The sequence below is a fragment of the Lichenostomus cassidix genome, chromosome 4A (assembly GCF_008360975.1).
Source record: "Lichenostomus cassidix isolate B80296 chromosome 4A, HeHo_3.0, whole genome shotgun sequence".
Taxonomy (NCBI): domain Eukaryota; kingdom Metazoa; phylum Chordata; class Aves; order Passeriformes; family Meliphagidae; genus Lichenostomus; species Lichenostomus cassidix.
The window spans coordinates 13,297,860-13,316,650 of record NC_139485.1 but is presented as its reverse complement, the minus strand read 5'-3'; the positions used below and the strand labels follow the sequence as shown (position 1 = coordinate 13,316,650).

The 18,791-nt window shown below is 56.5% G+C and overlaps 1 protein-coding gene across 6 annotated transcripts in view; it reads right to left on the bottom strand.

Moving 5' to 3' along the window:
• The window catches only part of STARD8 (StAR related lipid transfer domain containing 8), a 49,219-nt gene that overhangs the window by 17,324 nt on the left and 13,104 nt on the right, over positions 1 to 18,791 (bottom strand). Inside the window, exon 1 of one of the 6 annotated variants that reach the window (XM_085060615.1) lies at positions 17,402 to 17,546. The exons of 2 other annotated variants lie outside the window; for them this stretch is intronic. In XM_085060615.1, the coding sequence (XP_084916741.1) occupies positions 17,402 to 17,519 (118 nt within the window). In that variant the 5' untranslated portion in view covers positions 17,520 to 17,546. Of the gene's footprint in view, positions 1 to 380; positions 793 to 12,203; positions 12,444 to 17,401; positions 17,547 to 18,791 lie in introns of those variants that run through there. 3 more of the 6 variants (XM_085060620.1, XM_085060618.1, XM_085060617.1) reach the window with 3 other exon arrangements.

The window sequence follows — 18,791 nt, the reverse complement described above, 5'->3', positions numbered from 1 at the left end:
CCCTCTCGTCCCTGTCCCACCCAGCCGCACCCCCGGTGTCCCAGCAGGGCACAGGGCTCTCCGGGCACACGCTCCCGCGGGGCGGTAACTGCAGAGCACTTCAGGGGAAAAAAAGGTGAAGGAAATTCTGTTTTTCAAGAAAAGATTAAAAAAAAAATCCCCAACAACTTAACATCAACGCAAGCGACACCTCTGAACCCTGTCCTCGCCCCGCTGTGAAAAAGCCAGAGCAAACCGCCCCGCTGCACAGGAAGCGCTGCTTCCAAGAAATCTCTAACAAGAAAAAAGGTCATTTTACAGCCTTTCCCACCTCCCCCGAGAGCGTTTGCTGGCTGGAGCCTCCCAATCCAAACACAGAGCTGGGACACGAGCAGACTCACCATGGCAGGAGCTGTTAATCCCGGCTTTGTTCATTGGAAACCGTGGATTAAACGCAGAAAAAAGCATCAGCATGACCCCCAGCCTCCTTCATGCCCTCTTCGGCCACCCAGCACTGTCCACTGGCGGCAAGAGACCTTCTCACAGGCACTCCGTGGCAGAGCTGCGATTCTCCCCCGCAGGGCTGTGCCGGGCTGAGCCGACGTGTCCCCGGCAAACAGGACATCCCGGCCGCGCAGGGCTCAGCGCCACGGCGGGGGTGGGAGCAGAGGGGAGGGCTCCATCCGGTAACGCTCCAGCCCCGTTCCAGCGCGGCCAGCGGGGCTGTCCTGCCCAGCACGGGATGCCTGTCCAGCCAGGTGAGCCTCAGCTTTCCATTCCAGCCGGAGCGATGAGGGCTGAGAGAAAAGCGTCCCGCAGGGCGGCATCGTGCCGGCTCCAGGCGCTGGAAGCAGGACCGGGGGGGAGTTTGGCTCTCACTGCCCGGAAAGGGAGGGAGGAGAGGGATGGACACCCCAAAACCCCCTCTCATCATCAGACATCAACTAGTCAAAGCACTGGCCGTCAGCCCCAGCTGAGGCTCCTCTCTGCCGGCTGTTGGCAAACAGCGGGAGTTGCCAGCATGTTCTGTGTGCCAGGGATGGGAAAACGGAAAGCCATCATAAATATCCCAGTCCCTCAAGGTACCGAAGAGGACTAAAAGCTCAAAAAGATGGTTCGGGGGCGAGAACAGGAGCACCTGCAATCTGAGATATCCAGACTGAATCACCCAATTCCTTACAAATTTCCAGTTTGTGCTCAGCCCACTGTGCTCCACCTGCCCTGGGAATGCTTCTTCTCCATGCAGCAGGACTTTCTCACCCAAAGCAAAGGGGTCAGCACGGCCCAAACAAGAAGCTGTGGTTGACACAGGATGAGTTTCCACATTCCCTGTGACTGCACTTCCAGTGCTTGGCACAAATCCTTCCCAGAATGAGCTGTGAGATCCCCAAAGCAGAGCATCATCTCACCTTGCTTCTGATCCCCAGTGAGAAATAGGGTGAGTGTCTCATCCCTATCCAGGGATATGGCATTGGAAAACAACCTGCCCACCCCTCAGCTCACACCTGGCAGGTCAGACCCTGCAGACCCAAACTCCAGGGACCCAGGAGGGTCCCTGGCTCCTCCAGACCACACTGTCCCATCATGGCAGCGATGGAAGCTCAGGTAACAGATCCAATATCACCCCAAAAACGTGGGGGTCAGTGAAACCTGCAGACGAGGGGGGGGAAACACACAGCAGGACCACAAGGTTTAGGGACGTCACCGAGTCAGACAGGAGCTCATGGTCTACTTTGTTCTTTTCTCCCCTTTCTCCCAACTGCAAGGACACCTTGTTTGGGCTGGAGTTGAAGTTCAAGGCTTCCCATTCTTTATGGAGCCAGTATGAGGTGCCAGGACAGCAGGACAACAGCATTTTGAAGAAGTCTCAAAGGATGTCACAGTTTTTCAGAGACACAAAGGAACATTTAAAAAAATAAGTGTCTCTTTGCCAGGAATCTGGGGAATGTCAGGGAGTATTATAAAACAAAAAGCTGGCCTCAAGCGATGTTAGAGACTCTTGCACCAGCCTGACAGTCAAGATGCTGAATCCCAGTGGAAGACCAACCATGGGAATGGCAGAGTCAGCTCACATGGTCCCATCTGTCCATGATGAATCCAGCACAGCCAGCTCTGCCAGCCATCCCTGTGCTCCTTCCCACAGCCAAGCCAACCCTGCACCTGGGTACAGACCAAAATGGGGCCCTTCATGTAAAAAACAGCATTTCTGAGGAGCCAAGGCAAGCAAAGCCTTGTGGGACACAGTAGAGAGCCATGGATTGGAAGGATCCAAGGATGCACAATGGCCTGGGCTGCTCCACGGCCAAAAGGCAGTCCCGAATCCCAGACCTTTGCTGTAAGCCAGGTGGAACTCTTCCCAAAGATGGTTCAAACAACTCTTCTTCAGTTCAATTAGTTAACCAAGCACTTCCCAGCCTTCTGAGGGATTTACAGGCACAAGAGCTCACACCCCTGGCACAGCTATTCCAGCTCACGGGAAGTTATGACGCCGAGCACACCAGAGCCGGAGCGGTGCCTGCCGACAGCAGGGTCAGGAGCAGAGGAACAGCTCCCGGGGTCAGGCCAAGGAGAAGCCCAGGGGTCAGCAGGCAGCAGGAAGCCCCAGTTCCACAGACCAACTGCTTGCAGTAGGAAACAGAGGCCAGTTACTGGCAGAGCAGTGCCTTTGGCAGGAATGGGCATGTTTGTTCCAGCTTCCCTTCCATGTGAAAGCCCCTCTGTAAGGAAAAGATTTGTCACAGCAAGAACTGCTTGGGGTTTTCTCATCTGGCCCTGACTGCACAATGGCCTTGCTGGTGCTCACAGCCAGACATGGTGAGGATGATGCTGCTCGTGGGTAACAGATCCCCTCCTGATGGCCGGCTGCTGCCAGGGCTGGCAAAGGCTCCAGCCCGTGTTCAGTGCTTCTCAGGGATGATGCTAGGAGCACTTTGCCCTAAAGATAGTCATTCCGGAATACCCACTGTGATCACACAGGGAGGAACCTCCCCACCCAAACTCCACCACAGTGGCTGTGCAGGGTGGAGATCCATCCCCAGCAGTCAGTATTGAGTCCTTCAGAACAACACTCTAAAATGCTCATCTTTTCCCAAACAAGTGCTCCATTCCAGTCCCAGCAGTGTGCAGCAGTTGTCCCACTGGTGTTTCTTTGCCTCAGCAAAGCTCTTCCCCCAGTGCTGCTGGCTGACTTGTTTGTGATCAATCAGTCAGCTCACACCCTTCTAGAACTTTGTCTGTCTATTTTTAGGACCACTAATTTTTGACTCACATGCAAGTTTTCAGAAGGGACGCAAAGCCCAGCACACTTCAGCAACCTCAGCATCTTTGGGGATGAGAAGCACCTGCTCCCAGCACCCACAGCCTCCCCAGCCCCATTCAAGACAGCCTGTACCTTGCTTTTGCCCAAAACCCCCACTCCCAGTGGCTGGATGCATGGCTGCTCACCCAACACTGCCTCACTGAGCCACACAGTGTGCACACAGCCAGCCATGCTCCAGTGCCCTGCCTGGCACGTGACAGGTGACACTGACCCGTGACTGCTGCACAAGGACTCGCTGCTCTTCCCGCCGGCTGCTCACTGAGTGTTTCATTCCCACCTGCCCACGGGACTGTGGAGTGTGACCAGGTCCCTCCAGGCTGAGAGCACCAAGCGGGGCTGCAGGAGCTGATATTTGCTCTCCTGGGTCTCCAGATTATTCCCATAGTTGGATGTGGGATATGGCATCTCCTCGCACTTCCACTGCAAAACACCCCTGTGCTCATCCCCAGCCAGGAGCTCAGCAGAGCTGGAGATGAGCTGAAGGGGAGCAGTGCTGGAAAAACAGGGAAAGCACCGACAAAGCCACTGGGGCATCACTCAGTGCCATGATGGGCTCAGGAGCCTGGCCAAGAAACACAAATGCTCAATAATCCATGAAACCCAGTCTTACACAACATCCTCCAAGCTGCCAGGAGCCCTTCACGGCTCAGCCCCTGCTCAAGGAGCAGCACAAACCACCTGAGAGCAAGTAAATCCCAGGTGAAGTAGCCAGGCAGGTGACTGGCTCTGGCAGCACAGAGAACAGCCCAAGGACAGCCAAGATCTCTGTGGGCACTGGCAGCAAGGAGAGATTGGGATCTCTGAGGATTTGGGTTCCATCCCAAGCTAGCACTGAGCCCTCACGAGGGATGTGGCCCTGCCAAGACAGATGTTCTTAACTCACAAAGTTGAGAGACCTTGGAGACCACTGATAAAATATCAGTGAAACTTATCAAACATTGAGCCTCCTGACTGTGCTATCTCTGCCTTCTCCAACCACTGTGGCCAAGGAAATAGAGACACAGGATTTAGGCTCCTTCCCCAGGACCCTGCCTGGGGGACCCCAGCCCAACCCTCAAAGCAAAAACTGACACCCCAAAGCAGGAGGGGAGCAGGGGCTGAGGTGAGGCAGCCACGGCACAGCAAAGTGAATTTGCTTTGCCGAGGAGGGCAGGAAGGAAAAGCGTCAAACTACTGAGCTCAGCCAAGGGCCCGGCGGCGCTTCCGGCCACGGTTCTGCAGAACCTCATTAATGAGCCAGCAGCTGCAGCTCCCCAGCCTGCAACAGCGTTCACAGAAACAAATAATTAATTCAAAAACAATCCCTGCTGCTCAAGCAGGTGGGAAAGCCATGGAGAGCAGGAGCAGAGAGGCACCCTCATGGTGTGGCTGCAGTGGGATGGCCATGCCTGAGCTCCAGGGACAGCATGATCCCCGCCATGGCTTCCTCAGTCGGAGGAAGAGATCTGGGCACACCCAGCTCCTCTCAAAGCAGTCTCTGCCGGTGGGGAAGGGTGACCCACCCAAAACTCACCAGGCCCCAGCCTGCTGCTGCTGCACCTCCCTGTACCCAGGGTCCTGCAGCCACCCAGAGCTGGCTGGAGCTGCAGCTGCCGGACACTCGCCCAAGGTCAGGCTGACAGCGGCCGCGTGCCCAGGGGCAATGTGAGGCATGGAGCTCCAGCTCACCAACAAACTCTGACTGCTACCACTTCTCCAATCCCACACCACACTCCTGTCACCACCACAGGGATCACGGATCATAGAATCTCGGAATTACAGAATGGTTTGGGTTGGAAGGGACCTTTAAGCTCATCCAGTTCTACACCCTGTCATGGGCAGGGACACCTTCCACCAGACCAGGTTGCTCCAAACCTCATCCAACCTTGAATACTTCTAGGAACAGGGCAGCTACAGCTTCTCCAGGCAACCTGTGCCAGGACCTCACCACCCTCTTCTTCCCAGAGCCTCAGCAGCACCTGAGGGTCATCTCTGAACCCTCTCTTTGCATTTAAACCCAAAAAAAAAAAAAAACCAAAAAAAAAAACCCAAACCAAAACAAAAAAACAAACAAAAAAACATGCTGCTTCTTTTGAGCTGGGAACAGTCCTCACCACATCAACCAGCACCACCTCATTTTATTTATCCCCTCTTCCCTGTCTCCTGCCATGCAGACACCGTCCATCAGGCCAGCGCTACCTCTGTGCCTGGCTCAGCACACACTGATCCCACTTTGCAGGTGATGTTTGCAGCCAACTGAGCCAACACCCTGCCAGCTCTCTGCCTTTAACCTGAAGCAGCCCCAAGGAGCCCCCCAGGTGTTTTCAGAGCAGCAGTGTTCCCAGTCCAGCCATTCCATGGCTGGGACCACCACTCCTCGGGCTGCTGGAGCGGAGTGACACCCCAGCGCTGCCGGGGCCAGGAGCCAAGGCGAAACAATGGGAACCATTTACAGGGCAGGAAGCTGCATCTGCTGGATGAAACGCTATCATCTTCAAACAAGACGTGTTTGGATAACTCCAGTTTCATAACTCGCCTCTTCCGATGTTAGGAAATCACGGTAATAAAAAGAAAACAGAATGGGGGAGAAGAAACTTGGCACGGGGAACATCGGGGAACAGCTCGAGCCCCAGCCCTGCCTGGGGGAGCCCAGCCTGTGGCATTGCTGTCTGGCTGCAGCCCCTGCCCCAGGATCAAGGTCTGATCAAATATCCCTGGGGAAAGAGTTAAATCTGCACTACCGACCCCAGGGGCACAATGAATTTTGGTGATCTGGTGCATTACCCGTTGGCTTGTTTGTCTTTTCAATGGAAATCAAAGCCGACTTGGGGAAGGGAAAATGGCCACACCAAGCACAAGATATGGGGTCCAGCAGCTCTTATCTTCATCATCTTAAAGATAATGGAAGGGATGGTGTGAAAGCACCCTCAACACCCTGTGGATGCCAGCTCAGCCCCACCAGAGTGGCAGCAGCTCTGCCAGGGCACACGTGGGACCCTGCAGGACCCTGCTCCTCACCCTGCTGTGACAGCCAGCCTGGCCTGCACCTCCCACAGCTGCCACCTCCACAATTAGGGACAAGGAGCCAAAAGCTGAGGTCACCCGGCTCGGCCACGGACCCTCCCCAGCACCCACCTCCTCTCCCCACCCTCCCCAGGCCAAATATAAACTTGCTTACAGGAAATGCCTTAAAGAAAAGGCACCTCCCTGCGTCCCAAAGAATGCCCAGAAAATAAACTGTCTCTGAACATGAAGGAAATGGCTTTTTTTTTTATTTTTTAAATCACACTGCAAAGTAGCTTTAACCCCTTCAGTCCCTGCTGCAAATGCAATCCCTGTGTGCCTCAGAGAATTTCAAGGTGTCTGGACTCTGGATTGGTGACATGAGAGGAGCCTCTTGCCAGAGGCCACCTGTGACATCGCCAGATCCTGAAAAAAGTGCCACAAAATCCAGAATCCAAACATAAAATCTCAGTCTGGCAAGGAAAGCATGGGACCCTCAAAAGGGGCTCATAGCTGGGGAGCCACTCTTGATTTCCCAAAAGCACTGGCTCCATTCCCAGAGCCATTGGGCAGAGCGGGAACTTGCACAGCTGTTGGCATTGCTGGAGGTCCTGCACTGCAGCCAGGGGGGCCAGGGGGCTGCACCTGTGCCCCCCTGCCCACCCCGACCCCTCCTTCCATGGCTCTGAGTAGGATGTGTCAGTAGCCATCCCCACCGAGGGTCCCTCAGGGAGTGTGCTGGGATCTCCAGCAACTGGAAATGTGACTCCCCAGCTTCCTGCAGAAGGCAGGGACGGGGTATCCTGGTGATGCAGCCCCCCAGCAGCTCCTGCCCTGTGCCAGCCCAGCACTGCAGCTGCTCCAGCCCAGCCGGGACACACATGGAGGCTTAGGAAGCACAAACACTGCCTTCACACCAACGTCCTGACACAAGGCACAAGAAAGCAAAAGGAGAAGAAATACAGGAAATCCAGGACGTTGAGAAGCAGCTGCCTCAGTCAGTCAAGGACAAACCAAAGTTGACAGCCCAGTGTGAAAAGAACAGAGCTCACTCTCCCCAGTCCCTCCGCCATGGGACAGGACAATAAATAAATAAATAAGCTCAGTGCCAGGATCTGGCAGTGTTCCCATGTGGTCACAGCCACAGAGAGGGTGATTCCATTCTCTCTGTACAGAGGAGGACATTGAGGCAGGAGCAAGGCCAAGGGCACAACCAAAGCACTCCCTGCATCACCAGCCCCCCTAGAAGTCCCCTTAATGACCGAGCACTTGGAGCTCTCAGCCTCGGAGGCACTACATGGTTTGATCCAATTCAGCTGCTGCTGCAAAACACCTCCAGTGCCTGCTGTGGTTTGGAATTTCTCAGCGCAGCAGCAGCGCTGGAAGAGCTGTGTGGAGGTGTGAGGCCAGGCGTGGGAAAGGGAAGTGTGGGGTCAGCTGCCACTTGGCTGGGAAGCAAATATACATCCAGAGCAGCAGCCAAGGCTCAGAGTTCAGCACGAGATCACCTGCCTGGAGAAGAGAGGCAATCTCTGCCCTGTCCCTGATTTTTCACTTTGTGTATGCCCATTATTTTTAGCTGGGGGAGAACCACTGCTTCCTGCATCCTTGCTGCTCCCAAAACAGCAGCACCACCGCAGCTCCCAGGACTACATCCCAGGGGAAATCACACAGCCACAGTCCCTGTGTGGCCCCCAATGTGTCTGTGCCCAGGGGGCTCATGCCAGTGGTTCTCACCGGGCAACACCCACCCTGGGATTTGCTCAGAAAGGTGTCCAGAGGCCATGGGGCAACCCCCTGGAAAAAAAGAGCTGGAACACCAGCCCTGGCTGCCCAGACATCCTGCTCTTTCCCAATGACACTGATGAAATGAGGTCAAGTGCACTCTGCGTCACCACTGTGGGCACCATCCCACAGCCTTGTGACACGTCTGCCCGCCCCTGCCCAGGGTCAGTTCCAGTTTCAACAGGAGCAGCAGAGGGAACCAGCTGCCAGCCAAACCTCTCACACCCTGCAAAGCAAACCCTCACCTGCAGCCTCAGAACAATCCCTGCCCCAAGCCTGGCCCACTGCCCCAGCCTTCAGCACCGGCAGCAAAGCCTCATCCTCTTCACTCCTTTTCCTTTTTTGCTTCCTTTTTCCTTTAAATGCCAGCTTTCTTGTCCTCTCCACCTGCAGAGCAGGAAATCCCCCAGCTCACCCATGCTGGGGCGCATGGCACCCCTAAGGTTCAGTGCCAGGATGCCCCAGGAGAAGCCACCAGCTCCTGCTCCCACTTAAACAATGGGACCAAACCTTGTCTGCAGCACCCATGAAAATCCAGATGTTCACCCCAGGGCCACACCAGAAGCCAGGAGTCCCAGGACTTATCCTGGCCAGCCCATCAGCCTCGTCTCCCCTGTAGCTCCCTGGGCTGTGACACTGCATCCCTACTGGGGCTCCATGTGCCTCTGGTGCAACGGGATAAGAGCTGGCTGAGACCCTGGGGAAGGTCCCCTGAGCTGCTGAAGTTGTCCCCAGCGCCAGCCGTTAACGTTTACTCTGCCTGTGACTGGCACGGGGTGACAAGTGCTCTGTGCTGATAAGGGCTCTGCAAACAGCCAGGCCAGTGCCCACATGGCATGGGGACCTGTCAATGATTAACCCAGCAGCCACAGGGGACAGCAGCAGGATGGGGACATGGCCACCCATGGGTGTCACAGTGCCCAGAGACAGGGGACACATGGGGACCTACTACGAGCTACATCCCATGGGATCAGGGTCAGCACCTCAGGGGGAGCATCAGGCAGAGGGTGACAAGCATGGAATGGGGCAGAGCGAGGCCAGCACAGCTCCACACTGACAACGATCCTCATGGAGAACATGCAGGTAATGTGCCCAATGAATCAGAAAGCAAAACAAAAAAACAAAAATCCAAAAGCCATCACCGTTTGGCACCAGAAAAATATCCTCTCCCTGGAAATGTAGGGGCAGACCCTGTCTCTTTAAATCGCCACGCCCAGCCCCGCAGCCTGGAAAGGTTCACATGTTCCCGAGGTGCCTCTCCAAACGGCAGGAACCAGAGGGCCATTGCAGCTCAATCATTAACCGTGCGGAGACCCCCGGCCTCGCTGGAATGTGCCGCTGCTGCCGGTCCCCTCCGGAGCTCTGCTCAAAGGTTCACAGGTGCTCCTCTGCCCTGGCCACCAGCCCCTGGAGGCTCCGGCCGCTTTCCAGCACAGCTTTCCTCCAGCACTAAATTCCGCTGAATACCTCTGTCACACGTCTCAGAAGGGCTGGAACAGCATGTGCAAGAAGGGAAGTTGAGAAACAAGAAACCCCAACTTCTAGGAAGACATTCCCATGCTAAGGTCACCTGGGACATGGTTTGGGGAGCTCCTACTTCCTGCGGCTCCTCTTGCCTTGGAGTAGCAGTGCTGCTGTGGCAGGACTGGCATGGGCATGGCATGGGATGGGAAGATGGGCAGCAGCAAAGGCATCCCAGCTTTTACAGTCCTCACGCCACTTCCAAAGCTTTTCATGTGCACAAAACCAGCCCAGCTTTCATCCCTGGGCTCTGGCAATCCTTGTTACCAAATCCAATGGGCAGAGGGATGGAGCAACATCTCTGCTATGGGGAGGGAAGGAAACCCCATGTTAGGGGATGCTCTGCTGGGCCAGGGAGATGAGCCCTGGCACAGGGCAGGAGTCCCACCACACCATAGGACCCCTCCAGTTTCCCATGCATTATTCCAAAGGCATTCCCTGCCCAAGAGACCCGCTGCCAGCACACTGCCTAAATTTGGGGATTAAACTCCCACAGACACCAAACGCGAAAGTTCTTCCAAAGCCACACCGAGCACAAAGGCAAATCCCAAACCCCTGCAAGAGGCAAACTGTCTCAGGTTTTTCATGGGGTGATCAGTTGAAAGAAGGAGACTTGGTTCTTCTCTCTACTGGTGGTGATTTGGCACTGCCCACACCCCTCAGTGCCAGCCAACTTCCCAGCTTGGTCCTTCTGCCCAAAGTCACGCAGCAACCTCAGCATGCCCTCGGGGAAAGGGCGACCTTTCGTTCCCCACTCACTTCAATTGACTTTGAGAACCTTCAAATCTTTTTGAAATTAGTACAAAACCAAAGGGAAGTACTGACGTGCCCTTGGGCACAACCACATTTTGTTCTCTTATGAAATTGAACCTCTGGCAGCCTGTCCTGTGAACACACTGGGGTTTGGGCACTGGAGGCAATGCAGACAAGGAATGCTCAACGGAAGCACGGCTGGATTTATGCAGTCTTTTATCAGAAAAGGATTTCTTGGAGGAAGTGCGAGCACATGGCATGAACGTGAGCTGCCCCTCAGAAGCAGCTTTGATACTTGCTCTGCGCTGGGACTTCATGTTTTGCCACATACAGAAAATATTGACAAGCTTTCAGGATAAGGGTGGGAGCTGATATTTCCCCTGCAAGAATGGAGGGAGACAGATAGCATCCGAGCTGATCCGTGGCCCCTGCTCCTGTTGGCACACGCGTGCCAAGAGTGGTGAGGGGTGGCTGCACACCCTGCTTGGCTTTGGTGAGAATGCAAACAGCAAAAGGCACAGCCTTTGATAAGAGTTCACGTATGCAAGTGGAAAAGAGCGTGGATTTCTGCCAATAACTCACGACAGGTACTCCAACACCCTGGGACTGTACAAAGGTCTTTAAGTAGAAGAGGCTCTGCTGCCCTCGACACACAGAGCGTTCCAGAACAAAAACCACAAATCCAAATGCACAAAGAGCTGGTGTTTGAGCTCGGCACGATCAAACAGTGCCTGAGGAAGCAGCCTCTCACCTTGGCAGCACGCTTTTCCAGAGCAGAGCTGAGTCACAATGTGACGAATGACACACACACGGCAAACTCGTCTGTCCCTACCAGCAACAAAGGGCTCCAAAGGAGTCAATCTGCTGGAAGCATGTGCCCATGGCACTGAGAGCCAGGACATAGAGTCCAGCCTCCCCACTGCAGTGAGAGGGCTTGGAGTCTCCTGACCTCAGCATGGTTTTTCCAAGAACTCACTGACTCTCTGAATCAGGTGGCAAATCCGTGTTTTCCCAGACACCAGGTTAGTCATCACTAATCCCAGGTAGAGGAGGTGAGGAGCCCTGGGAAAAGCCAGGTGGCTCAAAGCCCACATCCCTCCTGATCCCTGCCAGCAGCACATGGATCAGCACGGCAGAGCTGAGGGCTGAACATGCCAAATCTGAACCCAGCCGTTCCAACAACAACAGCAGATCCTTGCCCCACACACTGCATGACCCAGCCCGGGAATGACAGAGGGGATCCAGTTACTGCACGAGACTGTCAGGAGCTGTGCACCAGCTCCAAGCTTCTCATCCTCCCTGCCTGCAGCAACAGCCACCTCGTACAGGCACCATGTCCATACACACACACACACCAGTGCCAGAGAACACACATCACATCCCACCTGGTGGCATTCTGGTGCTGCTGGAGGCAGCAGGGCTGAGCAGTGTTCTCTGGAGCCACAAGTGAATCACAGAATCAGTCAGGTTAGAAAAGCCCACTGAGACCACCAAGCCAAACTGCTCCCCTGGCATTGCCAAGGCCACCACTGACCCATGTCCCCAGGTGCCACAGTCACACAGCTGTTAAATCACCCCAGAGACAGTGACTCTATCATCTTGGGCAGCCTGTGCCAGGGCTGGACAGTCCTTTCAGGGAAGAAATTGTTCCTACTATCCAACTAAACCTCCCCTGGCACAGCCTGGGGCCACTGTATCTCTCCATCATCTCCTGTCTACTCACTCCATTACACATAAAGCTGTAAGTGATTTCAGGAGAGGATTCTGCCATGCGTGTGCAACAATCAGAGCACAGCCCAGCCCGAGCCAAGGAGCAGAGCCAGGAGGTTTAGCAGATTGCTGGATGCTCTCTCCCAAAACCCACCTCCTCCTCTCCTCTCACACGCCGCACCCAGTCGCAGGTTCCCGATTTACCTCCAGGCTATGCCGCGCTCTCGGGGGACCTGTCGAGGGAGCGGGAGGAGAGTGGGGTCCGATGGAGGGTGCAGAGGGGGACTCCCGGTGCCCGGGCCGCCGCGGACAGCGGGCGGGCTCGGGCAGTGCCAGCCGACGCCGCGGCTGTTGTCGGTGTGAGCGCGGCCGCGGCAGGTGCGGGGCTGTGCCGCCCGGGATCCGCCCAGGATCCACCCCCAGCCCCAGGATCAGCCCCCGACCGCCGGGATCAGCCCCGGGATCCGCCTCCCCAGCCCCGGCACCGCCCGCCCCGGGACCCGCCAGTGTCCCCCGAACCGCCCCGGGACCGCAGCCCCCGGCTGGGGCTGGACGTGCGGGGGCTGCCTGGTGCCACATCGGCCGCTGCCCCATCGGGGAAGGAGCTGTCGCGGCAGAGGAGGGACATGGAGACTCTCCGAGGGCTGGAGCCTCTCTGCCGTGGAGCCAGGCTGGGAGAGCTGGGGTTGTGCAGCTGGAGAGGAGAAAGCTCCAAGGAGAGCTCAGAGCTCCTGCCAGTGCCTAAAGGGGCTCCAGGAGAGCTGGAGAGGGACTTGGGACAAGGCATGGAGGGACAGGACAAGGAGGAATTGCTTCTCACAGAAAAAGAAGGTTTAGGTGGGATATTTGGGTGAAAATTTTCCCTGTGAGGGTGGTGAGGCCCTGGCACAGGGTGCCCACAGAAGCTGTAGCTGTCCCATCCCTGGAAGTGTCCAAGGCCAGGCTGGACGGAGCTTGGATCAGCTTGGGATAGTGGAAGATGTCCCTCTATGGCAGAGGTTGGAATGAGATTAACTTAAAGGTCCCTTCCTACCCAAACCATTGTGTGATTCTGTGACACATGTGAAACCCAGCACAACCCCAAACTCCGTCTATGTCCCACACTGCCCGAGGCCCCTGTCACCCTCCAGCTCAGCCAGCCCCCTCCCTCTGCTCCCAGACCGGCAGCAGCAACTGCAGGGCCTGGCTTGGCCGTGGGCTGGGGACAGGGACACCAACAGCTGCCACCTCCCTGAAGGGCTGAGCACCATGGGGATCCTTCAGGCTGTTCCCCCACAAAGAGGCGCCCCAGGACGATTTCTGGACAGACACCTGGCTGTCCTCAGCTCTCCCTGTCCGTCAGACCCAGTGGATGGAACAGCTGGGGTGAAAGCCACAGCGAGGCATTGAGAGGAGCAGCAGGGCTGCTCTCAGGGACTCATGTCCCCAAAAATCCCTCTGGCACTGCTCTGTAGGTTACCATTCCAACATCACAGGGTGAGGAGGACCTTCTTCATGGCAAACAAGCCTCACAACCTGGCTGTGGATCAGACTCCTTTCACACCAGAGGGGAGAAGCAACAGGTGATTTGCAAGAGGGTGAGGGAGAAGAGGGGAAATGGGGTTCAGAATAAAGGGCTAAGAGGGAAAAACAGTGTTTAAAGTGGACTTGAAGGAGGAAGTTTTTGTGAGCAATGAGAGGTGAAAGACCTGGCGGTGAAGAAGCACCAGCCTGAATGTGGAGGGAGAGGCAGAGGAGGCAGAGGGTGGGATGGAGTCAACAGGACTTTGGGCAGGAGGCCTGAGGGAAACACCAGGTACAGACACAGAGCAAGGAGAGGCAGGCAGTGAGCTGGGGTGGGATGACCAGAAAAGCAGGAGAGAGACCAGGTACATTGCAGAGATGCCAGAAACCAGCTTTCCTCTGGAAATCACTGCTTGGAGGGATGCCCAAGCTCCCAACACGGGAGAATCAAGTTAAAAAACAGGATTTTTCCTCATTGTTTTCATAGTCTGAGAGGCACATCTCCTTCCTTCCTTCCCAAGCTCCTGACTCTCCTCCCACCAACCTCCCTCCTGCCTCTGCCCTGCCGCAGCCCCCCTGCCCTGGCCCTCACCACGGAGGGAAGGGGCTCCAGCACAGGCTGCTCAATGCAGCCCTTGTTGGCTACAAAGTCCTCCCGCAGCTTTGTGCGTGAGAGCCGCTCAGCAGCTGGAGCCCAGAGGCGGGCAGGGGGTGGCAGAGGGGTGACAGCAGGCAGCCGGTGTTCCCCCAGGGTCAGCCCCAGCGAAGGGAGCAGCTGTTGATCTGGGGGGATCACTGGAAGGTCACTTAAGCGAGGAGTGAAGGGCTGTGAGCGCCTGCGGGCAGAGAAGGGGTCAGGGGGATGTGGGTGTCAGGACCCCACCGAGCCTTGACCCCCACGAGTCCCAACCCCTCCAGAGTCCAGCTCTCCGGTTCATGGGGAGGGGACAAAAAGGGACAGAGGCTGTGGAAACACAAGGGGTCCAGACCCTTGGGGTGCTCAGCGACCCCCAAGCCATCACCCCGGGATATCCGGGCTGGTTGTTTTACCCGGGTGCTCCCAGCACGGTGACAACCACTGGAAAAGCGCCGGGCTCGGAGGTTTCAAGCACTTTTCCGCTCGTTCCTTGCACGAAGCAGGAACAGGGAGGGTGTTGGGGCAGAGAGCAGGAAATCTCGCGGAGACGCTGAGCTGGAAAGAGGCTGCGGCGGGGGCAGAGCGGGGTGGCCGCAGCTCCCGGGGCTCCCCACGAGTGACCATCCCACGGCCCCGCGGGACACGGCGCCCTCTGCTGCCCCCGGCACGGGAAACCTCCTGGAGGAGTCATGGAAACGGCGTAAAAAGGGGACAAAAAACTACTCCGGATCCGCGGGAAAAGCACCGTCGCTCCAGCTGAGAGCCCCAGCAGAAAGGGAACCCACGCACCCCCGGCAGACACATCCTGCATCACTGCACCACGGCCATTTCACTGCTGCTCTTTTCCAACAACCAAAATAAACAGAGCAGGAAAAAAGGTTACAGTTTTCTCTCAGGTAGATAAATACAAACAGGGCCCTGAAAGGCACCCAAGGCTGATGGGGTCTGGGTCACATGTGTCACACGCAGCTGCCAGGGGACTCCTGCTCTGCTAATGCATCATCCCTGGCTCCTACTTTTCCACTGCTGTGGATGGACAACAGGAGAAACTCGTGTTATTTTCACGTGAAGGGTGTCACCCCCTGGCAGAGCTGGCCCAGCCTGTACTGGCACCCTTGCCCACCATAGGGTGCCCCATTTATGACTGTCCAGCCACCCTAGTTCAGGACAATTGCTGGCTTTTCCCAATCCTCAGCCCTAAAAGCAGCACCAAGGTGCTGCCACTGCTGCCACTACAGCCCTTCCAACATGTGGGTGTTCAGCAAATCTCACAGGGCATCCCCAACACCCATGCAAACAGTGAATCTGCAGCACAGAGAGCCCAGAAACCACCTCTGTGCCATTCACCTGGAGCTTCCAGGACCACAGGGAAGCTTCGGCATTGAGTCTCACACCAGCGGGAAGTGAACAAACCAGCTTCAGCCAAGAGGAGGAGGATGGCTTCAATATCCTTCATGAGAGGAAAATCAGAGGAAAGAGGTCGACTGGCACACCCGAAATGGCAGCTGGAGCCGTGTCGGCAGCTGCATGAGTACAGCAGGCAGGATCTCACCAGTGCTGAATTCCCCAGCTTCCAAGGGAGGAGGGTGAGAGGGAGGAAAAGAGAAGCTCAGAGACACACACAACAGCATCATTCATGGGAGCTGGGTTTGTGCAACAAGGGTCCTGTGTCTGGCTCGGAGCTCCGGGCAATTAAAACAGCAGCCACAGATCTCGGAGAAACAGCAGGAATTTATCCGAGGAATCTGGATTATGTGGCCACTGCTGAAGCAGAGCAGAAAGCCCCCAGCTCCTGGAAGGCAAAATGCTGGCGAGTGATGAGCAACCAGCTCCATTATCCAGCCGTTCCTGCCTCACCCACCCGAGTCAGATCGGCGGTGGGGGGATTACTGCTGCTGGTCCTGCCTCCAGGCAGTCCCACCGAGGGGAGGGTGAGGATCCTGGTCCCCAGCCCACACTCTGCCTGCAATAGGCAGAGACAAAGGCATCGTGCCTGTGATCAGGGGCACAAGGGGCTTGGTGCTGCAGGGCTGCTCGGGGGGCATGTGGCAAACCCAGCGGTCTGTGGTCCCAACAATAAGGGTGGCACTTTGCAAGTCTAAGAACGTGGTTTTCCGTTCTGATCCATCTTTGGAAGCACACATGAGGTTACCAGCGCATGTGAAAAGAGACAGGATGCTGAGCAATCTCTTGAAAATCTTCCTGGCATAACTGGCTCCTGGGAGCAACCACAGACATTCCGGGAGACCCCTGAGAGGAGCTGTGTGCTCCCTGCTCTCATGGGGATGATCCCAAAACAACCTCCTGCCACCTCTGTCCCCTGATCTGTGGGGCCAACAGCCCCTGGCTACAACTCGCCCCATGTGCCAGCACTGAGCCAGGCAATGTCACTGGCACGGGGTTTGGCAGCGGAAGCTCTGCAGAAAACTCCACTTCCCCCTCACCTACAACAAACTAAGCTGATCTTCTCACCCCTTAGGAATAACCCCTGCCCACCCAGTGTGTTTTGGGCCATTCCTAAAGGGATCATTTATCAGCAGAAGGAACGAGCCTCCAACATGAGTCTTGGGGCAGGTATGAGGTGGAATTGTTCACTGAGCATCACAGCTGATGGAGAAACCAGCCAGCAGCAGTTCCTCCTTCACACAACCCAAAATAAATGGCTTTCAAGTTCATTACCAACACCCTGTTATCACAAGCATCTTTACAAGCCACATCAACCCAGGTTTAGCGCTAGAGTTCCAAACGAACAAAAGCTCCTTAAGCATTTTCACAGCCTTGACAAGGTGACTGATATGAGCATCATTAAAACATTATCAAATACAAAATAATGTTCTTTTTTTGGATGAAAAGTGGAAGTTCTTTTCACCTGACAGACCCTCGGGCGGGTGATCTGCTTTACCAGTCAGCTCAGGACAGTCCCCACTTGGCTATGGGACCGGCACCACTCAGACACGACAGACAGCCGGGCACGGGCCAGAACACCACCAAAATTGCTCGGGTTTGGAAGGAAAGCAGAGCCCGAGCCCCTCAGCCACGTCCCCTGCCCGCACTCTGCCCTCTGCATCCACCGCACGGAGCCCACCCTGCGCCAGCCGCCTGTCCCTCTCCTCGCTGCGCAGCAAACGCGACGTCCTCTCTGTCGGCGCTGCCCCGCACGGGGCTCGCCCCTCGCAGCCCCGGACCCTCCGCAGCCCTGGCCCCGCACTCACCTGCCCGCCCGCGCCGTCCTCCCCCGCACGGAGCCGCGGCCGCAGCACGGCGGAGCCGCAGCCCCAGCGAGCGCCCGGAGCTCCGCCGCGGAGCCGCGACCCCGGCCCGGCGACCCATCGCTGCGCTCCTGCGGGACGGGCGAGAGCGCCGGCTCCTCCCCCGCCGGGATGCCGGCACGGCACCGGGGCCGCTCCCGGGGAACGACCGCTCCCCTTCCGCCCGTTCCCCGCGCCCCCGGCCGCGCCTCCGGCCGAGGAAGCCGCTCGCCCCGGGGGACGCTCCCGCCTGGCGGCCCCGCTCCCCGCGCCGGGTCCCTCGGCATCCCCGGGATGGAGCCCCGTTCAGCCCCTTCCCCCGGGGTCAGGCATCAGCAGGGGCCAAGGTGAAGCTGATGCTGAGCCACGCGGTCCACCTGCATCCTCCCAAAACTGAGTCACTCCCGCTCCGGTGCCGCACCGCGCCGGTCCCGCGCTCCTCCCGCCTCCGTTCGCGGGGGCGAGCGGGTGTTCAAAGCCCTGCGGACGCGCCGGGCACGGCTCAGGGGCTCTTCATTAAGAGGAGAAGGAATTAACGTGATCAGACTGGCCTGCCAACACATCACACTGCTTTTTTCCCCATCTGACCTCTCAGGCTTTGAAAACAAACTCCCGTGAGCAGCACACAGCGCCAGGAGGCTCCCACAGCCTCATGCCTGCTCCCTTTGTAGCAGCTTCTACCCAGAAGGACAGAGCTTCTGTTTCAGGCACAGAAAACATTACCTTCCTGTGCATGTTAAGGCAGTTTGCATGTCAAAGTTCTGACCAAAGGAAAACCATTGCACAGCCAAACCTTTCCACCAGTTTTCAGTGTATTTTCTCATTAAATTTCAGGGAAATGACCCCACTAGGAATTTCCCACACTAGGAACTTCCCTCTTGACCCTTTCAGTCTCATGCAAACTACCCGAGGATGCAGATAGAAATGTACTTTCCTGCCTGCAGTTTTTTTCCAGTCAGTCTCAATCGCTGCTTGCTGCCATGGGAAAAACTTGGCGACACTCCGGGCATGAGGTGGCTAAAGGAGCCTTTTGCCAGTTCATTCTCTGCACTTCCCATGTGCTCTGCAGCTCACAAACACGGAAAAACCTTCCCTGTAACCCAGGTTCTTCCTTTCTGGCCTTCAAAGAAAATCCCCCAACCTGTGAGCTGATCCTGCTGTCCAGAGGGGGGAATCTGTATTTTGTTAGCTACAGGAAATGGGAAAACTTCCAGCCCTGGAATTAAAGCCCAGAAGGAAGGAGCTGAGCTGGGGGAGGGGGCTCTGTCACTGCAGCAGTCATCAGGGGGTCAGAGCTACACAAATTTTACAGGCAGAGGGGAAGGGCGCAAGAATGAGAACTGGTGATTCACCA